General features: G+C 41.2%; 1 protein-coding gene across 3 annotated transcripts in view; it reads right to left on the bottom strand.

The window, feature by feature from the left end:
* Positions 1-22,811, bottom strand: part of cntnap3 (contactin associated protein family member 3) — a 212,306-nt gene that overhangs the window by 60,500 nt on the left and 128,995 nt on the right. For all 3 annotated transcript variants that reach the window (XM_017681680.2, XM_017681681.2, XM_017681682.2), the window contains one exon: positions 1,163-1,269. In XM_017681680.2, the coding sequence (XP_017537169.2) occupies positions 1,163-1,269 (107 nt within the window). The remainder of the gene's footprint in view (positions 1-1,162; positions 1,270-22,811) is intronic.

Genomic DNA, 22,811 nt, shown 5'->3' with positions numbered 1-22,811 from the left:
AAAATGGTTGCTCTCCGCTGCAGAGGCACTCAGTTGGGAAAGCAGCGAACGTTTGTGGCAGACCTGTTCTGTTTGACCAGTTAAAATTGAAGGGTTTTGAAACATTTCTATTCAGCGGTAACTCCTCGTCCAGATGCCCTGTTCGTGTAGAGCTACCTCCTTAAACTGTTAGCAAGCGGTGCTAAACGTTCTCGGAGAACGGAGACCTGTTTGGAAACGCTCTCCTGTGTTCGCCGAGTTTCAACACACCGGGGGGCTCGGCTTTAAGACAACGAAGCGGTGTTTAAAAGTGTAAACGTTATACTGAAAGTGAACAGGCTCGCTGTGAATAATAGGTACTTGCTTCTCTGTTTCAGCTCCATTAACGACACCAGAGAACTTCGAAATAGGTGTTACAGCTCAGCTCAGAACATGAAACAGGGCGGAATTTAACACTAACCAACTAGCTCGCTAGCACAACTATCGCCGCGTCCCCATCCCCACACTACCGTACTTCACATACTACACTAATGAGTGCACTTCTAATGCTATGTGCGCTGTTTTTACACACTATTTAGTGAGCTAGTATGCGGTTTGGGACGCTGCGTATTTTAGAGAGAGTCCTTAGAGGAGCTCCAGCATGGAGAATGTATTTCCATATTCAGGTATTGTCGGCTTTACAAATAGCATAACGGACAACCTTTTTTCCTGAGTTTAGTTCCATATTTATGACGATTTTTGAAGGTGCAATCGCACTGTTGTGAACTCTCGAGTATTCCTAGTGAGCGCGAGAAAGATGCGTAATGACGTCACCAACTAATCGACTACTAAATTAGTTGCCAACTAATTTGGTCATAGATTTTAGTCAACTAAGTCAAACAATAGTTGCACCCCTAATCGCAATAGATGGAAACTATCACCAACTTGATTCGATCATCAGTCGGCTGAAGCCACAGGTCTGGTTCTTTACCAACCCCGTGAACAATTCTGACTGACTGAAAGTTTGTCCAGACAGTGTTTCACATCAAACCCTCTGAATGACTTTGTATGAGGCAAGTGTATGATGAAGACATGCATAGTCATAAGCTCCCATTGTTTGTTAGCTACCCTCATAACTTTCATGCAAAACTAAAGAAACAAACTTCAGACACCAAACAGGTGAGGGTTAATAATAAGGTCTTACAGCTGTGGCACGTCGCTCCGCTGTAGCCGGTGTTGGAGCAGTTGCAGTGGAAAGTGCTCCATGACTGTGTGCATTTTCCTCCATGCTCACAGTGGCTTGGAGAGCACCTGATATGAGAGAAGAAACAAAAAAACTTTGCTTACTTCTGAGTTCAGCATTTCTATTGCCTAGTGATAATGATGGAAATCAACTGGCCCATTAGGCTGGTTTTACACAGTAAAACTTTCATGCAACTTTAAGCTGCTTGAAACCTACATGAAATCTTACCCCTACCACTTGTTTTCACCCTAACTGCTTGGAACTAAGTTACAATGGGTAGTGGTTGAAATCTTACCCCATGAAATGGGCTAACTCTCAAATAAATAAATAAAAAAAGTAAATATTACATAATTAACAGGCTACCAGCGCTGCTCTGTAGGCCACCCAGCCTGACTTCAGTGATAGTAGAGAAGGGAAAAGTTCAGCAACCTCGCAGCTGGACTTTAGTTACATTTAGGGTAACATATGCAAGAGGTATAAGTTATAAGGGGGTATAAGACAATTATTTGTTATCATAATTATACTGCATGTATCTCACAATATTCAAATAGAGGCATTTCTATAAAGTTGCTCTGTGACAGTGTCTGTTGTAAGAGCTTTGGAACCAATAAGGTGGTTTATACTCTAGCAAAGCAATGAAAAAACTCTTCCAACCATCAGCCATGTCTGCAAGTACAGTCAGTCAAGTACTGTGTAGGATCATTGCAAGTTTGGGGACGTATATCTAGATAATCTAGAGCTGGTGATTAGTTTTTTGATTGAAGGCATCATGAATACATACAGGCAAATTTTAATACACCATGCATTACCCTCTGGAAAATGTCTGATTGGGAAGAAATTAATTCTACTGCAAGGTAATGACCCCAAGCACAGTGCTGAGAAGACACACCTGCCCGAAACTGTGTTGCTAAGTAAGCTTAATAAGACTTGCGTATGTGGTGGGCTGAGGGCCAAGACCACAAACCAAAAAAAAAAAAAAAGAGCTGATTCTCTTTAGCCTTATGCTTTTGCATGTTACCAGTACTTATATGTATATATCGCTGCTGTCAGACCAAAACCTCGAATTTCCAAAATGGTAACTTTACAGGAGAAGGAAAAAACATACTTTATCAATGGAACCAGACATTTTCCCAAGTAATTTTGGGCCGTTTCTTTTGGTCCATTCACCATGAAATTTGCATACAGTTTAAAGAACAGCAGGTATTTTTAAATGATATAAAACAGGTATTTTAAATTGTCAAAAACTGAAAAACAACAAAAACAGAGATACAAGATTTTGTTCTGGCATCAGCGATATTCTTCCAATACTCCAATAGCTTCCTTACATTTGAAGAACGCTGCCTTTAGATAAGATGTCCCGTACTGGTGGTCTCTGAATCTCCTCTTGTCCACTGCTTGTCTAGCAAACTGCTGACAACGTGTTGTTACATGTGCATGATCTCAGATTTTTCTTTATTATGTATATGTATATTTTCTTATAGGTTAAGAGGATGAGGATTAAGCAACTTTCTGGTAGGCCAGAAACATACATTAAACATCCTCATCCCCCAGTCCCCACATCATTTTTCTACACAATTAAGGGCCCATAATGGAAAAATTGGGTTGGTATGTGAACTGCTAATAAAAACAGAAGCAGTGATCAGTAAACTCTGGCCTGTTTTAAACTGAATACAATACATAGTACTTGATGTTTTTGAATGTCACCTTTATAAACCGCTTATAAACCTATATACATATATTATAAACCTATATATGTATATAAGGTACCAACAGATCCCGCTTTGAAAGTAGATATTTTTGTCATTCTCCTCTCATGCAGGTCTTCAGCTGTGCACTTGTACAGGGCCTTTGCTGAGGCATTTTGCACTTCATATTGCGCTCCACGTTTTCAATAAGAGACCAGCAGATCAGTCCAGCACCCACATTCTCTGATTACGCAGCCAGGTTGCAACGTGTGCAGAATGTGGCTTGGTGTTGTCATGCTGAAATAAGCATGGATGCCCCTTATAAAGATGGTGGCATATGTTGCTCCAAAATGTGTATAAATCTTTCAGCATTAATTGTGCTTTCGCAGATGGGCAAGATACCCATGCCATGGGCACTAAAACCCCCCATACCATGACAGACCATGCTGGTTGGATGGTACTTTACTTCTCTGGCTCAGAGAATGCAACATGCTGCAGTATTTTTGGACGCTGTTGACATATGACTTCTGCTGTGCACAGTACAGTCATTTGTGGACGTGGTGATGGTCAGTATTTATTGACAGCTTTTGAAGGATTCCTCAGCCCATGTGGTGATATCCATCACAGAAGTATGCCAGTTTTTAATGCAGTGGTGACTGAGGGGACGTCATGGGCTTTCCATTACTTTTCCATTTTTGGCCTTACCCTTCATGTGCAGAGATTTTTTTGAAGTGAAGTACCTAAAAGCTCAAGGGCTTGCGGCCTCACCCGGAAGATCCTTTTATACCCAAGAATTGTATCACCTCTTTTGAACATTTAACCTCTTATTCTCCAGGGAATGTTTTGGTTTGTCCATCTAAATGATTAAATAAATAAACAAATAATTAAATAAATACATTTATTTTGGTAAAAGCTCCCCTCAAATGAACAGTAAATGTGTTTTATGAGACACATATCGCTATATGCTCACAATTTACTGCTAAAAACCAAAAATCTTACCCACTTTCTACCCAATTTTTACACAGCAAATCACTGAAGAGACACCACCTGTTAATAGTTTATAGCCCATACTTGTGGAAAAATTGATCAACTTTCAGTAAAAAGAAATTGAAGTGTGTCACGCGCTCAGATCCAGTCTCGCAAGACAGTTCAATTCCCAGTCCTTTGGAGTCTCACGTGACTTCATATCCCCCCCCCCCCCCCGCCCCCCCCACTCGTGGCGGAGATCAAAGTCTCCTGATTATTAAAGACTTCCACCTGCATTACATTAGATGGGACTCTAAGGTTGGGCTATTTAAGCCCAGACATAGCACTGCTACAATGCAAAGTATTGTTCCGCTGAACCTCACCAAGCGTTTTCATTGTTCCATTTGTTTTCTAGTGTTTGAACTTTCATATTGCTCTGCTGACTTTCGTTTTTTGCCTCGCCCCTTTTTGGATACCTCTGTCTTTGTCGTTTTGGATATATACCTTTTTGACCTTGGCTCGGACTGGGATTCCGATTTTGTTTTGTTCTATTGTCGATCGATAATCTTGCCATTTATTATAACCACGCTGATTTCCGATCTGCGTGCGTCTGCGACTTTCTCACCCTTACAAAGAGGTTAATGACATTCCTAGTCTTAAATTGAAAAATCAATTTCAGAATGAGCATATGTTTACACAGAAACAGTGATATTGATGAGATAAAGCATTATATATCTTGTGCTGCTTTTTTGTAAATGTAGATCTAAACTATTTAAGATTTACAGATCACTGCTTTGTATTTTTATTTGCTTTTCACATACTGTGCACATACTTATATATTTATAAACACTACAAAAGTTTCAAAACATGCCAATCATTTTCCTGATCGTACTTAAACCTAAGCTGCAAAAACAGCCCTTTTTCAATTCACAATTTTTGTGATGTCCCAGAAAATAACACAGTGGACCTTGAATTATCCTCTAGCTAAAACTTCAAGGTTGAGATTAAGAATTCCGAAGCATTCAGAATGAAAACACACAACAACCTTCAGAGAAGTGTCATTGTCTGTGTCCCACAAATCTGCAGCTTCCTTAGAAAAAGCCATTAAAGGCCTACAGGATATCATCATGTCCTTGAGAGCAATATCCTTAGACAGTTGACATAATTAAATCTTTGTCTCTCTTGAATTCTCTCTCTCTCTGATTGCTTGCATTTGCTATAAAGGAGGTATCTTTCACAACAGTTCCATCTGTGGTGAACAGGTTTCTATCTAAACAACATTTCATCTGCCTTCTCAAACAGTTGAGTTGCTTCCAGGTCTGAGTGACCAGGCCTGACACTGAAAAGTCTACCTGAGTCTGCGGTGGCTTTGATTCTGATATTCTACTGGAATAAAGAAAGAGTTTCAAAGAAATACTTCTTCTTACCCCTAATGTAAACGATATTTGATGTTTGGTTTTTCGAAAGTTTTCTTATTCCGTTTTGTGGTTGGTTAGTGTAGTGGGTAACACCTCTGCCTTCTACGCAGTAGACTGTGGTTCAAGCCCCACCTGGGTCAGCACCCTACACTATACCAATAAGGGTCCTTGGGCAAGATTCCTAACACCACCTTCGCCTACCTGTGTAAAAAAAAATATCAAACCGTAAGTCGCTCTGGATAAGAGCGTCAGCCAAATGCCATAAATGCAATGAAGCTATGCTAGATAACTAGACTGCTGTAGCTAACAAGTAAATGTAAGTGACCAACAACTTGCATTGTGCAAAATGCAGGCCAACATCACACATTTTCCTTTGTATGAAGCTGCTAAGTCATCTCGAGTCCTTGGTTAACCTTTCGAGCTGACAGCACTCAAATACTAAAATCACTATTACTATCATATGTTCCCTAACATGAATGCTCTGCTAAGGATGTGTTGTTAAGGACATGACCGGGAATTCAGAGATAGCATGACCAGCTCTGACGCTGCTTTTCGGCAAATTAGGCTAACTATCGCAGCTGAGTTTGGCTCATGTGAAGAGGAAGCCTCTGTTTCTCATCACACTTGAAAACCTACTGCTTTCTTCTACTGCTTTCGGGGGCAGTCGTGGGCTGGAGGTTAGGGAGCTGGCCCTGTGACCGGAAGGTCGCCGGTTCAATCCCCAGGGCCGACAGTTCATGACTGAGGTGTCCTTGAGCAAGACACCTAACCCCCAACTGCTCCCCAGGTGCCGTGGATAGGGCTGGTCACCGCTCCGGGCAAGTGCCCCCTAGTGTGTGTGTTCACTAGTGTGTATGTGGTGTTTCACTTCACGGATGGGTTAAATGCGGAGGTGGAATTTCCCTGGTTGTGGGATCAAAAAAGTATCACTTAACTTAAGGCTAATTTTAAATAATGAAACATGTATTTGAATGTTTTTCTCTGTGCACTGTTAAATCTTTGTTCTACCCATTTTTAGCCTTCTAGCAGCACTGCTATAGCCTAGAAACACTAAAGCTAGGGCTGGGAAATATGATGTTTACTGTTATCGTGATAAATTACATCACAATATGCTTTTCTGAGCATGTCAGTGATATTGTCAGCTTTTACGCTTTCCTACTGTATGTTTGATTACAAAAAGAGTTTAGAATATAAATGATTGTGTTCATAGTTTTTGAGTATTAGTACTTTTGAAACTACTTTTCCTAGTCCGGCTGTGCGCTGCACAAGTCTGTTTTGTATTTTGCCTTTTCCTGTATTGTGTTTAACCAAATATCTGTTCATCCACTCTTAGGCCTGAAACGTACTTAACATACGTAACATACAAAATAACATGAATGCTGACACTTCGAGCTATGAAGACGGGGTTTCACACATAGTTGCGTTCAAAAATGTGTCACGCCGCATTTCATAACATGACGCAAGCGTGAGCTGCATTCTGAGCATTACAGCAAGGGGCACTATAACGACAGCCAAGCCTGACCAAGCTGATGAGGCTGTTGGAATAACAGTAGATCCCTCTCTGATTTGTCCTCTATCGTCCCCTTCAATACTGAGTGTTTTAAGCTCCACAGCAACGGAAGAATGCACAGTGAGTTTGTACAGAAGGACCAAGCATTTGCAGTGCGTTAACCTTAGCGCTGTTATTTGCGTATGCGTCCTTGCATGATGTTTCAGGCCTTATGCTTTCTTAAATATTATCCCTAATTATTCTGACATACTTTATCCACTTATATAGCCTGATTAAGATCACCTAACTACTCAACACAGTTTGAAACAAGTTAGTGATAATTTAAGCACGCAATCAGCACAATGCTAGTTGGTGAGTTATAAGTTTTCAATGTCCCAAATATATTGCTTATCAGTTGCATTTATATATCACACATGATTTATCCATATAAAATATGCTTTTTTCAGTTCTGGAGGCCTAAAGCAAGGGAATCTAGTGTAACACAGTTTCTCCATATAGTTTTCCTTGTCATCCCCAGTTATTCTGTCATGTTCAGGTTTGTTTTTCATTTTCTTTTTTATTAGACATGCGAGCCTAAAAAAGTAGTCAAACTATGGATGGAAGGGTTTCAGAACTGAACAGTTTAGCTGAATCTTGAAGTTTTCAAATGTAAGAATCCACCGCCATGACCCAAAGCTTTTTGCAAGAGTTTCATAAATGAAGCCTTTCCTAAAAAATGCAGTGCTTGAATGATACAAAATGCCCTTGGAACTACAAATGGAATAGTCTGATATGGTCAGATGACACAAAAAACAAACTTTTTGGCTATTAACATCAAACTTAGCAAAAAAAAGGTGGGACTGTATCCAATACAAAGCACCTGATAGCCATTGATGGGTCACTTATGCTTTGGGGCTCTTTAGCTGGTAGTGGTCCAGGTGCTCTTGTAAAAATCACTGGCATAATGAATTCCATTAAATACCAGCCCAAACTCTGTGTGCCTCTGCAAGAAGGCTGAAACTTGGCCATGGATGGACTTTTCAGCAATGATCACGGGAACATAAACTGAAAAGTCTCCAGATTTGAACCTGGAGGAAATCCTGTGCTGTATCATGAAGAAGCCAGTCCACAAGTGAAGAGCCAAGAATACTAAGGCACTGGAAATGTTTTCTGCATGAAGGAGTGGCCCAAGATCCCTCAACAAGGGTTCTCCAAGCTTGTTAAGCATCACAGAAAGCATCTCAGTGCTGTCATTCTCATCATGGAGGCTTCACCAAATAATAATAAAGATGCTAAATCATTTTTTTGTGTTACATATATTTATATTTTACATTTAGTAAAACATTACTAAATATTTTGCCCATTTGTTTAAGCTTTAAGTATCACTAATTGCTTGTGTGTTTCATTTAATGTATTAAATTCGGCTCGTTTTAAATGTATGCTAATAGCTCCAAAGCTAAAGAAGCAAACTTAAGGCACCAAACATGGTCTCGGCTGCTGCATTTGGTAAAGAGAAAACTGTCTACATTGGAATTTGTGCCAAACTATTCCCCTTTACAATGACAAAAGGAGGACTGGAGCGAAGTGTTTGGCTGGCGCTCGGCTCTGTGGCACACTGCAAGCCGTACTGTAGCGCTTGGCATCGAGCCTGCCGCATCTACTGAGTCACAGCACTGAATCCCAAAGGCTTCGGCCACTCTCTTCAGTTTTCCAGCAATCTGCCTCCTCAGGTAAGCTAATGACAAAGCTTCAGCGAAGATGAGTCACGCGCAGAAACGCGCCCGCTTACTACTGAACTTGCTGACGTGATGGCCTAAATGAACACAGCTGAGGCCTGCACGCAAACCGCTGACGCTACTGGCCTGGAGTAATCGATAGTGACATACATTACACAAATGAGTCCGATGTTGCAGGAGCATCTCTCACCACTAATGGTTCAGAACAGAAGGCAGGGAGAGCTGAGAGTAATGTCAGATGAACAGGGGATGCTGAAGCAAAGGGGCATGCTTTTTTTTTTCTCCAAATGCTCTCAGACTGATAAATCCTGGAAATGAAGAAACATGGATGTTTGCTAATGAATGTGCTTTGACATTTGAAAAAAACTGAATTGTGGGAGGCCGCCTTGCATCTATAGCATCTTAAGAAGAAAGCCGGAGAAATTCACACAGTGCAGAATGTGAGAACACAATAAAAGCTCATTCCAAACAATATGGTACTGCCTTATTTCAATCTTTTAAAGAAATGGCTTGCCGGAAAATCTGCTTCACACTATTTTCCTCTTACCTCAAACGTAATCCATCAGCCAAGACATGTTTGTTGTACATAGTTTACTGTTTTAAGTTTTGAAATGAAGCTGAAACTGGAGCCTCACATAGGCTTTTGTTTTTTTTGTCACTCTCTGACTCAGTCATATATGTCCCTTAAAAGGAATTTTAGAGAATACAATGAAAAGATGGTACTTATGCTCAATATGAAGAAGACTGAAGTTATGATAACAGGAAAGACTGCCAACTTTACTACTGAAGAAGTTGGGTAAGTGGTGGGCAGCTTTTGCCTGTTTAGATCATCTAATCACAACAAAGATCCAGCACTCAATTATGGCACAGATTGGCACTTGGCGGAAGTGAGACTTGACAGAGCTTGAAACGATCTTCAAATACAACAATTTGTCTCTACAGACAAAGATCAGAACTGTCCAGGCGGTGGTCTTCTCTGTGATTCTTCATGGACGTGAAAGCTGGACTATAAACATGTGAGACAGCAAATATACTGATACATTTGAATTTCATGTGGGCAAACACTTCTGAGAGAACAAATAAATGGATCCTGGACTAAATCGAGCCTCACCTCTCACTCAAAGCCCAGATAACCAAACTGAAGCTCTTATTTTGGACATATTCTGAGAAGAACTGATTATGCCCAGAACAGTTTAAGGGAAAAGTGGTTGAGAAAAGAGCTACAAGATGGATTTAGACAATCAGAGGAATCATGAACCAGCCATTTAGAATATATATATATATATATGTCACCAGGAGCTGAAAATGGCTTGACAGCACTTAATAATGCATGGACAAAATTCAGGACACTAATGTTTTTAACTATGTTATAGTTTTGCCTATCACTGTAGATAAGCGTATGTCTTAGGGTTGTAAAACCAAGCAACTCTATTTCAGTTTACTGACCTACTCATTGTGGTCTGAGACACATTACTGCAATTTTAAAGGAAGCAGAGCACAGTGAGGCACTGAATCTGATGGGTGAGGGAAGACGGTTGGTTAAAATGCTATTTATTATAGTAAATTTAACTTCAAAATAGTATTTAAATTAAAACACTGCATAACTCAACATTTAAAAACTACACAATATTGCCAAAAGTATTCACTCACCCACCCAAATCATTGAATTCAGGTGTCCCAATCACTTCCATGGACACAGGTGTATAAAACCAAGCAGCTAGGCCTGCAGACTGCTTCTATAAACATTAGTGAAAGAATGGGTGTGATAGGATGCCGCCTGTGCAACAAGTCCACTCGTGAAATTTCCTTGCTACTAAATATTCCACAGTCAACTGTCAGTGGTATTATGACAAAGTGGAAGCGATTGGGAACGACAGCAACTCAGCCATGAAGTGGTCGGCCACATAAAATGACAGAGCGGGGTCAGCAGATGCTGAGGCGCATAGTGCACAGAGGTCACCAACTTTCTGCAGAGTCAATCGCTACAGATTTCCAAACTTCATGTGGCCTTCAGATTAGCTCAAGACAGCATAGAGAGCTTCATGGAATGGGCTTCCATTGCCAAGCAGCTGCATCCAAGCCTTACATCACCAAGAGCAATGCAAAGCATCGAATGCAGTGGTGTAAAGCATTGCCACTGAACTCTAGAGCAGTGGAAACGTGTTCTCTGGAGTGATGAATCACGCTTCTCCATCTACCAATCCGATGGACGAGTCTGGGTTTGGCGGTTACCAGGAGAACAGTACTTGTCTGACTGCAGTGCTGAGTATAAATTTTGGTCGAGAGGGGATTATGGTGTGGGGTTGTTTTTCAGGAGTTGAGCTCCGACCCTTAGTTCCAGTGAAAGGAACTCTTAATGCTTCAGTAGACCAAGAGATTTTGGAACAGTTTGGGGACGGCCCCTTCCTGTTCCAACATGAGTGCGCACCAGTGCACAAAACAAGGTCCAAGACATGGATGAGTGAGTTTGGTGTGGAAGAACTTGACTGGCCTGCACAGTGTCCGGACCTTGACCTGATAGAACACCTTTGGGATGAATTAGAGCGGAGACAGTGAGCCAGGCCTTCTCATCCAACATCAGTGTCTGACCTCACAAATGCGCTTGTGGAAGAACGGTCATAAAATTACCATAATCACACTCCTAACCCTTGTGGAAAGCCTTGACAGAAGAGTTGAAGCTGTTATAGCTGCAAAGGGTGGACCGACATCATATTAAACCCTATAGATTAAGAATGGATGTCACTCAAGTTCATATGCAGGTGAAGGCAGACATACTTTGGCCCTGGTTGAACTGAAGTGCCTTGGCATAAAGAGTTTTCAACTCAAAGTTATAAAAAATGATTGATTTGTTTAGTAGTTATAGTTTAGATGTGCTATTTATTTAGTAAAACAATAAAATGAAATTTGGGGATTTGGAAGACCTGGTAGAAACTGTATATGATGTGCAGTAGAACATTTTGTGGGTGGTGCTTCTAACCCCTTCCCCAATTGGATGAATCTGATGATTGTAAGCATGTTAAGAGTACCTAAAGATAAGTCAAAACTTGGTGAAGGACATGTGTTCTGAGGATGTAAGTGAATTATCTACTATTGTCATCATATCTTCATCAGTATAATGTTGATTTTACATTTGAGACCTAAACATTGAGCCAGACCTTTTTTGGACTTGCGAAGAATACATGAAGTCACCTCTATCTTTTAATTGATTACTTCAGGTTTTACAGACTCTTAGCAGAGCAGTCGCACCATATTTTAGTGGGTTTTTTCCATCCTGACTCAGTCATGCTACTTCTTCCAACTGTAGCAAAAAAAGATCTTAAGTTAGCAAGCTAAATCATAGAGCTTTGTCTGGTTGCAGTGGGAGTAGTGTTATTCCAGCTGTGCACTGCTGCTATTCTTGAGTATCATTCACTTTAAGCTGTGCAAAACGGAGCAATTTCATTCACCAAAACACAGTATCATAGAAATGTTCCACTTCACAGGCAGTTAAAAGCACATAAACACATCAGATCAAAGATCTTAAGTGGGTAGCCCCCTTGTAGTATTTAAATGTTCAAAAAAAAACTTCCATATGAAAAGATGTACAAAATATCAATCTATATGTGCAGGTATAGATTAGCTAGATTGAAGTTACGGTAAGATCTGAGTGAGTCTGCAGCAACAAAATGAGGAACTGCCAGTAGAATACAACCACTTTCTCCTGATTCCTCAACAACAAAGCAATAGACAACACCCAACTATCCAGAACTGACAACCTATTAAGCAATCACCTAGCAGCTTCAATGCGATGCCACCTGTGGTGGACAATCAAGTTTTTTGTGGTGGCCAGTGCTACGCCAGTGCCACCACAGACACATGACTGGCAGTGTGTACAGAAGGGGGCAGTTACATTCAGATTTCATTACATGTTGCTCAAACTAACATATAATTATAAATATAAGGATTATTTTTAATACTCGGATGCAGACCATTTGCAGTCAGTGACTGCCTGAAGTCTGGAACCCACAGACAGTTTCCTCCCTTTGCTAGGCCTTTACTGCAGCTGCCTTCAGGTGTTGCTTGTCTGTGGGTCTTTCTACCCTCAGTTTAAAATCATTCTCATTTGGGTTGAGGTCAAGTGACTCAGCCATTTAAGAATTCCACTTAGTTGCCTTAAGAAGCTCTTGGGCTGCTTGCGTGGTATGTTTAGGGTCATTATTATTTATCTGTACTCTGAAGCGCCGTCCAAAATTCGACTGAATGTGAGCAGAAAGTATGGCGCTATACACTTCAGAATTCATCCAGCTCTTGTATTAGCAGACACCAGTGACCCCCTTCCATTGGCAGCTATACATGCCCATACCATAACACTACCTCCACCATGTTTACCAGATTATGATGTATGCTTCAGATCATGAGCCCTTTCTTCTCTTCCCATCATTCTGGCACAAGTTTATCTTGGTTTAATTTTGTCCAAAGAACCTTGTTCCAGAACTGTTCAGGCTTTTTGAGATGTTTTCTAACAAAGTTTCATCTGGCCTTTCTGTTCTTGAGTGTTACCAGTGGTTTAGACCTTGAGGTAGAACCCTCTGTATTTTCGATCATATATCTATTGATTGTAGACTCTGACAATGATAAGCCAACCTTCTCAAGAGCATCCTTGACTTGAATACATGTAGTGAAGAGGGTTTTTCCATACCACAAAAAGAATTGTGCAATCATCCACTTCAGCTGTCTTCTGTGGACTTCCAGGCCTGTGGACTTCCAGGCCTGCCACACACAATTACTGTTTATTTGCTGAATTTGACACATTGGAGAAAATGTGCAAATTTTAATGCACATTTTGTGTGTAATGCTTGTTTTTTCCCAAAATTAAACTCTACAAATTAATAAAAACTAACAGAAAAAAGCCATATTATGTTCTCTGTAAAGGACATGATTTTTATTTAGAAAATTCACAAATAAAGGTAATTTGACCAGAGTGTTTAAACTTTTGGATCTGAGCAGAAGTTACTTGGTACTGCAGCAGTTTTTCTGATTAATTTTCTACTCAAACTATTTTTATAAAGTTCCTTTTATTTTTACTTCACTCATTTCACCAGAATAACAAAACTTTCATGTGGGTATGGGTTTAGGCTTCTCTTCCCATCTCTGGTGGAAGCTTCCATTATTTGTCCATTACTTGCTTGAATGTCTTTCTTTTACTCAGTCCCAAAGCCATGTAACATACAGCCTTTTGGAAAGCAACTGAAAAAACAGAAACCCTTCTTCGTGGAATAAAAGAAGGGAAAATTATCTACCTAAACACACATTTGCGTGGAGAAATAGGTCTGCACGTCTGCCCATAGAGCTGACAGTGACAACAGGCTTTGGGCAGAGGGCTGACAGCAGAGCGGGCTGAGTGCCCTACACCATCCTCCATCTCCCCATACAGACAGATTCGCTTTTCTCCTCCAGCAGAACAGGTCTCCCCACCATGACCCTAATCACCGCGAGGCAACAAACAGAGACGTGCGAACGCCGGGCGGGAGACAAGCGCAGTGGGAGAGGAGAGGGAGCCCTCTTCCTTTTCCTCCTAATTTCGAGGAAGCTGACACAGAAGACAGGCCTGTTGCTCCAGGCCAGAGTTCAGAGGTGAATCATGGGACATTAGGAGAGACAGAGCCTGTGCCGTCCACATGACCTTCACATGACCTCTGAACAAGGCGGAAGGAGCTAAGCTGCGTGGACAGCATTGACATCAACCCCGGGTTACAGTTCCGGGGCTGTTCGGCTTCTCTGCATTCAAGTCAGTTCACTTATCGCTGTTTAGCAGTTTTTAAAAAAAAGCACGTCTGTCGGAATCAGAAAGAGCAAAGCTGACAGGTATAAGAGTGGACAGGAACTTTCTGAACTTCTGGCTTTGTTGGACCATTAAGCACCACAGCATGTTGAGGAGAATGCTAAGTGGTCCACCACAATAAATGGGCATTCCAGCCTAACACTAAAATTTATTATGCGTAGTATTCTGCAGAATTGCATCCCTCCTCCTCAGGTTTGAGAGAATCCACAACTTTGTGTCCTTTTTGATGTCACTACAATACCCAGCATGCTTTACACAAATGTCAAACATCCACTGGGAATTTCCCTAACATTACAACAAATAAATCCTGACTGCTGGCGTAGCTTCTGATGGAGAGACTCATAAATAGAGAACTGACATTCAGTTTCCTAGCACTAACTTTAGCTACCTGGCCTTATAGCTCTGTACGTTTTTACACCTTATTCATAAAGATTTCATTTCAAGGTTGTTGTTTTTATGTCGGTGGGTTCTACTGACTGGATTCTGGCTTTTCAAACAGCATCTTCCATCATTTCAATAAAGCACTGTGTACTATGTGTGTCTTTGTGTTCAGGGTAAAGGCAGGAATAGTGTGATTTGGCTATTTCTTTCTAAATGAAGTACTAAAAATGACTATTAGGGATTCCCTTTTACTTTCCAGTTAAAATAGATCGGTATGGGTTTTAGAGAGTGCCTTAAAAGTAAAGTACAGAGTAGTAAGATTATTTTTTCCAAGAAGTAGTCAGTAAACTTCTATTATAGTTTGAGAGATGTAATTAGTAATTTATTATGGATTACTTTTTGAACAACTACCCCGACACTGAACTGCTCTACCCCATCATCGGTGGTCAGTTTCTGACTTCATAAATGCTTTTGGCTGGATTTTTTTTTTTGTGGTGCCTCTCAGCCTAGTATGGACACTGAGTTATGTAGAACCCCAGAGGCTTCCATCCAGCACCACACCACACCATGTCAGAGTCACTGCTGTGCTGAGAATGAACTGCCTATCAGATAACATCTGCTTAACAGTGGCCCTGTAGTCAGAAAATGAGGTGTGAGGTAGAGCATGGAAAATAAACTGAATATTGCCACAGGCTACAGTCCTAGGAAGCCAGTTCCTGGCATAATTTGGTGATTTCCCAGCTCAAACACACCTACCACACCTCATGAGTTGGATCAGGTGTGTGTGAGCAGGAAAACCACCAAACTGGACACCGCCATCCAAAAGTGGAGTTGATCATCCTTGACCTCTATAGTGTATATATATATATTTAGACATACTAGATAAAGTAGCCAGTGAGTGCACATACTAGGTTACTGTTTCTAATAAAGGGGATTGATGAATGAACAGATGGCATTTAGTGATAGGTGAGAGAGCGACCCTCCTCCATTTCCCTCCCAGTGAGGATATTTACTATAGTGTTCTATTTGCATGCTCTGTCCAAACTAAGCTCAGGGCATGAGAAATAATGATAAACAAGCGGTAGGATGGAATGACATTGCATGAGAGAAAGCACAAGCCCATTGGCTGCTCTAGTGCAACTGGCTTTGTGGAACTGAAGAGCATTACACCATCCAGGGCAGGACTCTCTGCTAGGAGCGTAGTCCCGTTTGCAGAAATAATGAGGTGGCTCAGCGTGGAGGCAGCTGAGGGAGAGTTCCCCTCCACGGAATTAATGGTGGGATGGAGAGTCCTACAGTTTCTTGTAATGGCAGACAAGCATGGTGAAAACATCGTGCTGGAGCGCGCCATAAATTATTTAACCCAACATACATTACTTCCAGCCAGATGGTGCTGCCACCACATTCCTCTGACTGTGGCTCGGCTGCTCTGAGGTAATGGAGTGGTCTTGAAAGCTGTGATGTCAACACGGCTGTGATGTGTGCCTCATTCCATCATAAACGCTGAGTTTTCCATTTTTCGCTTCATCCGCTGACGTTTATCTCAGCCAGCATTGCTGCCTGACACCCATGCAGAACAGCAGTGCCGCTCCTGGCCTTCCTGTAATTAAGTTTGGGGCCCTACCTGCAATATCTGCCTGTTTAGTTAGCTAATTAACATAGCTAATTATCTGACTAATGATGTCAGATCTGCCTTTAGTTTCCACTCTTCATTCCTGTGGTGATCTCAGCAGCTAAAAGCTGAATGCTTTCAAATGTTTGTTGAATACTAAGCTAAACATTACCAAGAGACAACATACTGATTTTTTTTTCTTTGCTCTGAACAAGGCCTGGGCAGCTTGCCAAGTAATAGATAATATGTACGGGTATTTTATTCCCTTTTACTGTTAAAGCGGCAGATCATTATTAGGCCTTATAAGCCACTAAGTTACACTGGGAAACTGGGAGTGTGACATGTAGTTTAGCCTTACTCACAGTGGGGCTGCAGGTTTTCCTTCCAAACAAGCAGTTGGACACCTGATACCATTTCTTTAATCAACTTGTTTCAGTCAAACAACTGATCATGTGATCTGGAATGAAGCCTGCAGCCACACTGGCCCTTTGCAGATAATACTGGACATCCCTGGTCTAAGGGAACTTTTATACAGCTTAACCCCTCAATAATCCAGGCTTATTTCATATAAAGGCTAATTATTCAGCAACTATGGTGACTTCAAAGCAAACTAATGGAGATATTCTTAGGTTGTAGAAGTGTGTAATAAAACTTTGGGCCCATGGTTTGTTAAGCGGTTAAGTGTCCCGATTAGTGAGTTGTACAGTTGTATTGCTTCACGATTTCCTACAGGCATTTATATATAGCCAGCTTCCAGAGTGCCACAATTTTAACAACCGAAAACACCTTTAATATGCAAAGCATGTGAACTTTGGTTTGGAAGTCACTCACTCGCACAAGTGAAGCACTCTAAAGTTCTCCACAAAGAGAAGCTATTAGCAGGCAAGTTACTTTTGTTTGCATCATTTGAAAAGAGAAAACAATCGTGAACCCACACCAGCAAGAGTTCACAAATGCATGTGTGTGTGGTCACAACTGTCAAAAAGAGAGATGAAGTAATTTATTACCAAAAGCTGTTGAGTTACTCAATATTAGTATGTGAATGTAATTTCAAAAACTTGTCATTAAAGCAGTTGTTAAGCTAAAAAAGCATGTAAGCCAATGATAACATAGAAAGTAGGTCTAAGATGCAGCAGATTGTGTGCATGTTTTTGTGAGGGGTAACAAAATAAGCAAATACTGTAATTGTAGTAATTAAAATGTGTCAATTATTTGTAGGCATTTCCCAGGCCTACTCTGAATGTGGGGACTTAGCAGACTTATCTGATAGACTTATCAGAGTGCCAATAAACTGAGTATGAATTTTAAAATGCCTTGTGGGGTCACGGTGCGCTCGTCAACACTGAGCAGCGTACAACAAGCTTATCGTTTGCTAAAAAGCCCCCCAGAACACTCCAGATAAGCATGTAGATATGTGTCACATGAGCAAAGGTTAGTGAAACTAAACATTACCTCCAAAGATCATCGATTTTTATTTTCTTAAACCCGATTTTCTCCCCAATTTAGTCGTCTGCAATTCCACCCGCTACTTAGGACTCCCCCAATCACATGTTACTACCAATGCTAGGTGGGTGAAGCCTAACACAGGCTTCCTCCAAGACTTGTGAAACCAGCCACCGCTTCTTTTGAAACGGCCACTCACGCAATGTCACGGGACAGTCGCACGCGCTCGGAGGAAAGCTCTAACAGACACCTGCGCTGACTAGCATCGCGTTGAGTGATAAGTTAAGTGATACTTTTTTTAATCCCACAAACGGGGAAATTCCACCTCCGCATTTAACCCATCCATGAAGTGAAACACCACATACACATTAGTGAATACACACACACTAGGGGACAGTGAGCACACTTGCCCGGAGCGGAGGGCAGCCCTATCCACGGGCCTATCCACATTAGGTGTCTAGCTCAAGGACACCTCAGTCATGGACTGTCGGCACTGGGGATCAAACTGGCAACCTTCCGTTTACAGGGCAAGTTCCCTAACCTCCAGCCCATGACTGTCCCTAAAGCCCACGACTGCCCCCAACAGTGGATCCTACCCACCCAGAGAGTGAGGCCAATTGTGCTCTCTTGGACTCCTGGCTACGGATGGCTGTAGCATCACCATGATAGGGCCAACGCTTAGACGGTTGCGCCACTCAGGAGCCGATTTTTGTGTTTTAACCATCAAGTTGTAAACTGTGGGTTTGCTTGGATAACTACATTTTTGTCATGTTTATGATCCTGTTGGGATACAAGCCGTCTCTTTTCTCCTGAGATCAAAAGTATATGAAGTGATTTCATGGAATCGATTTTGTGCACTGAAAAGTGACAAAACTAGATTGACCAGAGGTGTTTGTAGGCTAGCCTTTTCTGCGTTGCAACTGCACTACTTTTATTATTACGTTGACTTAAAAGACCACTAGAGAAACTTAAGTACTGTTAATTTACCTAATGTGAGCATATATCACATCTGGCCCCACAAAACTCACGTTCAAACATTTCTCCACAAGAAACAGCCTTGAACCCACACCAGCAGGAGCTCAGCATACCTCTGAACATACAACTGCAAAACCAGTTGTTGACTCTGGACATTAAAAGAGCACTGAAGGAATCTGAGTATGGGTTTTAGAGGGGGCATACCATTATACCATTATGCGATCTCATCCAAGCATATTCAATCACTGATTCTCATTATGAGATTACTCCACGAGATATATAGCCATCTAAAGTTTCTAAACAAGGAGAAGCTGTTAGCAAGTTACTTTCATGTAAGTCATTTAATGGGAACCCACATCAGCAGGAGCTCACAAATGCATGTGTTGATCACATCTGAGCAACTTCAGTGACTGATTTCCATTATGAGATCAGTCCTTTTAATGCTAACCAACATAACGTAACCACAGTTTTGGTTCATACGTTGTCAAACTCTTAGGCACTTTAGACATTTGCAGGCCTATAAAGCATAACTAAAGAATTAATACCAATCAAAATGAATGCTATCACTATCAGGCTTGCGCAACTATGGAGTTGGCACACAGGAAAGACACCAGTACAACATCCAGTGTCAGCTAAAAGCAAAGCTAGCCTAAAACACTGATACGTGTACACACACAGCTCCCATGGGACACGCTTTTAATGTATCACTTCCTTCATCTTTTCTGACGTGCTGCAAAAATACAGCAAGGTGCGACAGTCGGTATTTACTCTGCTAGCGTTTGAAGTCTCGTAACTATAAGGAGAGACAGACAAGCATATAGCTGTCTGTGTCTGCCAGGGGAAAAGTGTAGACTAGGCAGAATCCCCCCTCCTTTTTTGGAGTAATATTCACCCTCCCAACATCACTTAGTCAGCAACACTGTCAGGACGTTAGCTCTTCATCACATTTTGCCTGTTCACTATTCTGCAATCCATCTCTTGCGAGCTCACACTACACATTACCTTATGACTTAGTAAGCCCTTTCAGAGCCAGAGCAGTGCTGTAAAAAGCCAAACGCCTCAGTGCTGATTGACTTCTCATTACAAGGCAGTATAATGTCAAACTTGTTCCTTTCGACAAAAAAGAACAAACCGGCAGTGTCGACACGACCCAGGAAGCCACCACTCGATGCTGCCCGTTAACGTGATTACGGGGGTTTAAGAATTGTGCATGGACTATACATTTTCCACTTCTCTGCAAGGTTCTTTGATCTGGGGGTTGCTAAAGGAGGCCTGGTCCGTGGGAGATAGCGAAGCGTGCCCCATGTTAATGCCTCCTTTGTCCAGGGCCGGTTCCTCGCGACTGTAAGACATGCTGTTGTCCCAGAATGCACTGCTCCATTATGGGCGGCACTATTATTCTGTGTAAAAAAGCAGCACTCCTCTTTCAGAGCTAATAACCCTCACAGTTGAATCTCTGTCCCTCCATCGTGTGGAGGAGACTGCACCTCCCTCCATCTCTCTCGCTCTCCTGCTCTCTTCCTCCCTCGTCTGATCTCTTGCCTGCAGACTCAATAACCCCTACTTTAATGAGAGAAGAGAACTGCTGGGAGGATTTCAAGCCTAACTTTTGCACTCCCAAGAACGCAATAATGGTCGCCGAAACCGAAGCCCGTTTCATATTCCATTTCTAACAGCCCCCGCCAGCTGCCGGAGCAGAGGCTTCTGTGCTGTTTTCAAACAACTTAGCACAAAACACTTGCGCACAGAAGCTCTTTAATGATGAAAAAAGTTTATGCTAAAAGCACATCATTTGATGTCGCTTTTGCTGTAGGCTTGAATCAATGGGTTCCCTTTGGATGATAGGAGATGATTAGTAGACTCATCATAGCAGATTGTATATGGATAAGAGCTGGAATAGATGAAAATGAGTAAATATAGAAAGTATTTACAAAGGAGGCTTTACAGTCACTGATCGTTTTGCAGTAGCCATCCTCTAGAACAGGTGTGCTGAACTCCTGTCCTCATGGGCCACATATTATAACCTCATTCAACGCAACAGATAAATGCCAGATTTAATAAGCATGTTAGGAGCAGGAAAATCACCAAACTGTGCTGGACACCAGCCTTCTGGGACCACAGTTCAGAATCCCTGATCCAGACCTTCATTAGTGGTTGGCTTCTGACCACAGAGCTGCTCTTGGCAGGTCATTCTCAAACTAACAGTGGAATGATCTACCACCAAAATAATTAAACACCGAAAATTCCAAGTATTTTGTAAAAAATGGCACTTTCAGATTTTAGCCTGAAGGAAAAAGTGGACAAAAGCACAGAAGCACTCAAACAGTAAGAACGTCCATTAACAGTGACAATATTGTCCATGTGCAACCATTTCACAGGACGTTATACAGTCTCAGTTCATGCCAAGTATCAAGATGAGGGACAGCATTCAAGAACTTCTCCGCTACACTGAAAAGCATGACATCTCACTCAATATGCAGTACACAGCAAAACAACGCTGTTAGCAAGCTAATGCTATCTGTAGCCAGATGTTAAAATAACAGTAACAGAGGATGCAGGATTTTGTGGGTACATGCTGTAGCTGTATTTATAATGTAAGTACTGTTTTTTTTTTAATACTGTGTTTTGTCACCATTAACTTGTAGTTTCTGATTTCATTCAAAAGGATAAATAAAAAGGCTATTTAAAACAACAGCTTTCATTTTAGTGCATCACTAGTGAATCACAAGGTCCAGTCAACTGCTTTCCTGTTGTGAGAAACTGACCAATGAGGAATGTGGTAGAGGGGCAGTGGCAAATTGTGCATTAACAAACGGACCACAGTCTACCATTATTTCTGTATATTTCACCTATAAGGCAGGTGCTCATAGAGTGATCAGTGAGTGCAATTACAGTGTGGTAGTTTTTGTTAAAAGCATTTGTCATTAAACTCTGAACATGCTCCATCCATAATGACACAGATATAAGCTGTTAGCTGTTACATTAAGACATATGACCAAAAAATGCAAAACCACTAAAGGAAAGGATCCATGAACCAAGAGAATGGTCATGGCAGGTCAAAGGCATGCCAGAAATCGGTGGGCTGAGGGGGCTGCAGCACCCCCAGATTTCAGGACTGCTTTAATGCAGCTGCTAAAAATAATAAGAAAAAGAAACTGAACTTTAAAATAAATTGAGCATTGTAAAGACACATGCTTCATTTTTGGTGGAATACTGTTCGTTCTATTTCTATATTTTTACAATCTATTTAATTTAATACTTCTGGTGTGATTTTCATGTCAGTGAGCCAAATTGCTTCCCACAACAGCTGCTGGCACCTTTAGGCACTTTTTCACTGCGCTGTACCGACTCGACTCGCCTTTTTTAGTTTTCCATTAGGCAAAAGTTGGTACATGGCAGTGATGGACAGTAATGAAGTAAATGTAATTCGATACTGTACTTATGTAGTTTTTAATATTTCTGTACTTTACTGACGTTTTTCCATTCTGGGCGACTTTTTCCTTTCACTCCACTACATTTCAAGTCTAATATCTCACTTTCTACTCCACTACATTTTGAGAAATCTGTCATTCCTTTTGGTTTGTGTGTGTATAAATCATAACATGTCAAAACGAAAGAAGCGCAAAGCCAGAACACCAATCAGGGCACAGCGGTCAGTTGTTTTGAGCTTGTTTTGACCTGTTGGTCATACCGACCCAGTGCAGCACACGGTTCAACATCAGTGCAGCATCATAAAATTTTGGGAGAGTCTCTTCAATATAAATGATGAACTAACCTAACTCTGTGTAAATAGAGCACAATATAGAAATATGTCCACATATGCAGTCGTGACTGATGTGTCTTTTTTCTGAATTTATACAAACACTATTTGATTTTGTAGTAAATTTGTTTTGGCTAGTTTATGTTTATGAACAGAGACCTACAGACACAATATAGTAAAGGAGCTCATTTGTGATTCTCATCTGTGATTGAAGCTAGTTTTTATTAAACTTAAACTTCTAACTAAATTGCATTAAGTGGTTTCGTACTAGTACTTAATTATTAGTATTTGATACTTAAGTACATTTGAAGGCAATTACTTTTG

This window comes from Pygocentrus nattereri, chromosome 18 (assembly GCF_015220715.1).
Source record: "Pygocentrus nattereri isolate fPygNat1 chromosome 18, fPygNat1.pri, whole genome shotgun sequence".
Classification (NCBI taxonomy): Eukaryota; Metazoa; Chordata; class Actinopteri; order Characiformes; family Serrasalmidae; genus Pygocentrus; species Pygocentrus nattereri.
This window is presented reverse-complemented; position numbering and strand designations above follow the sequence as displayed.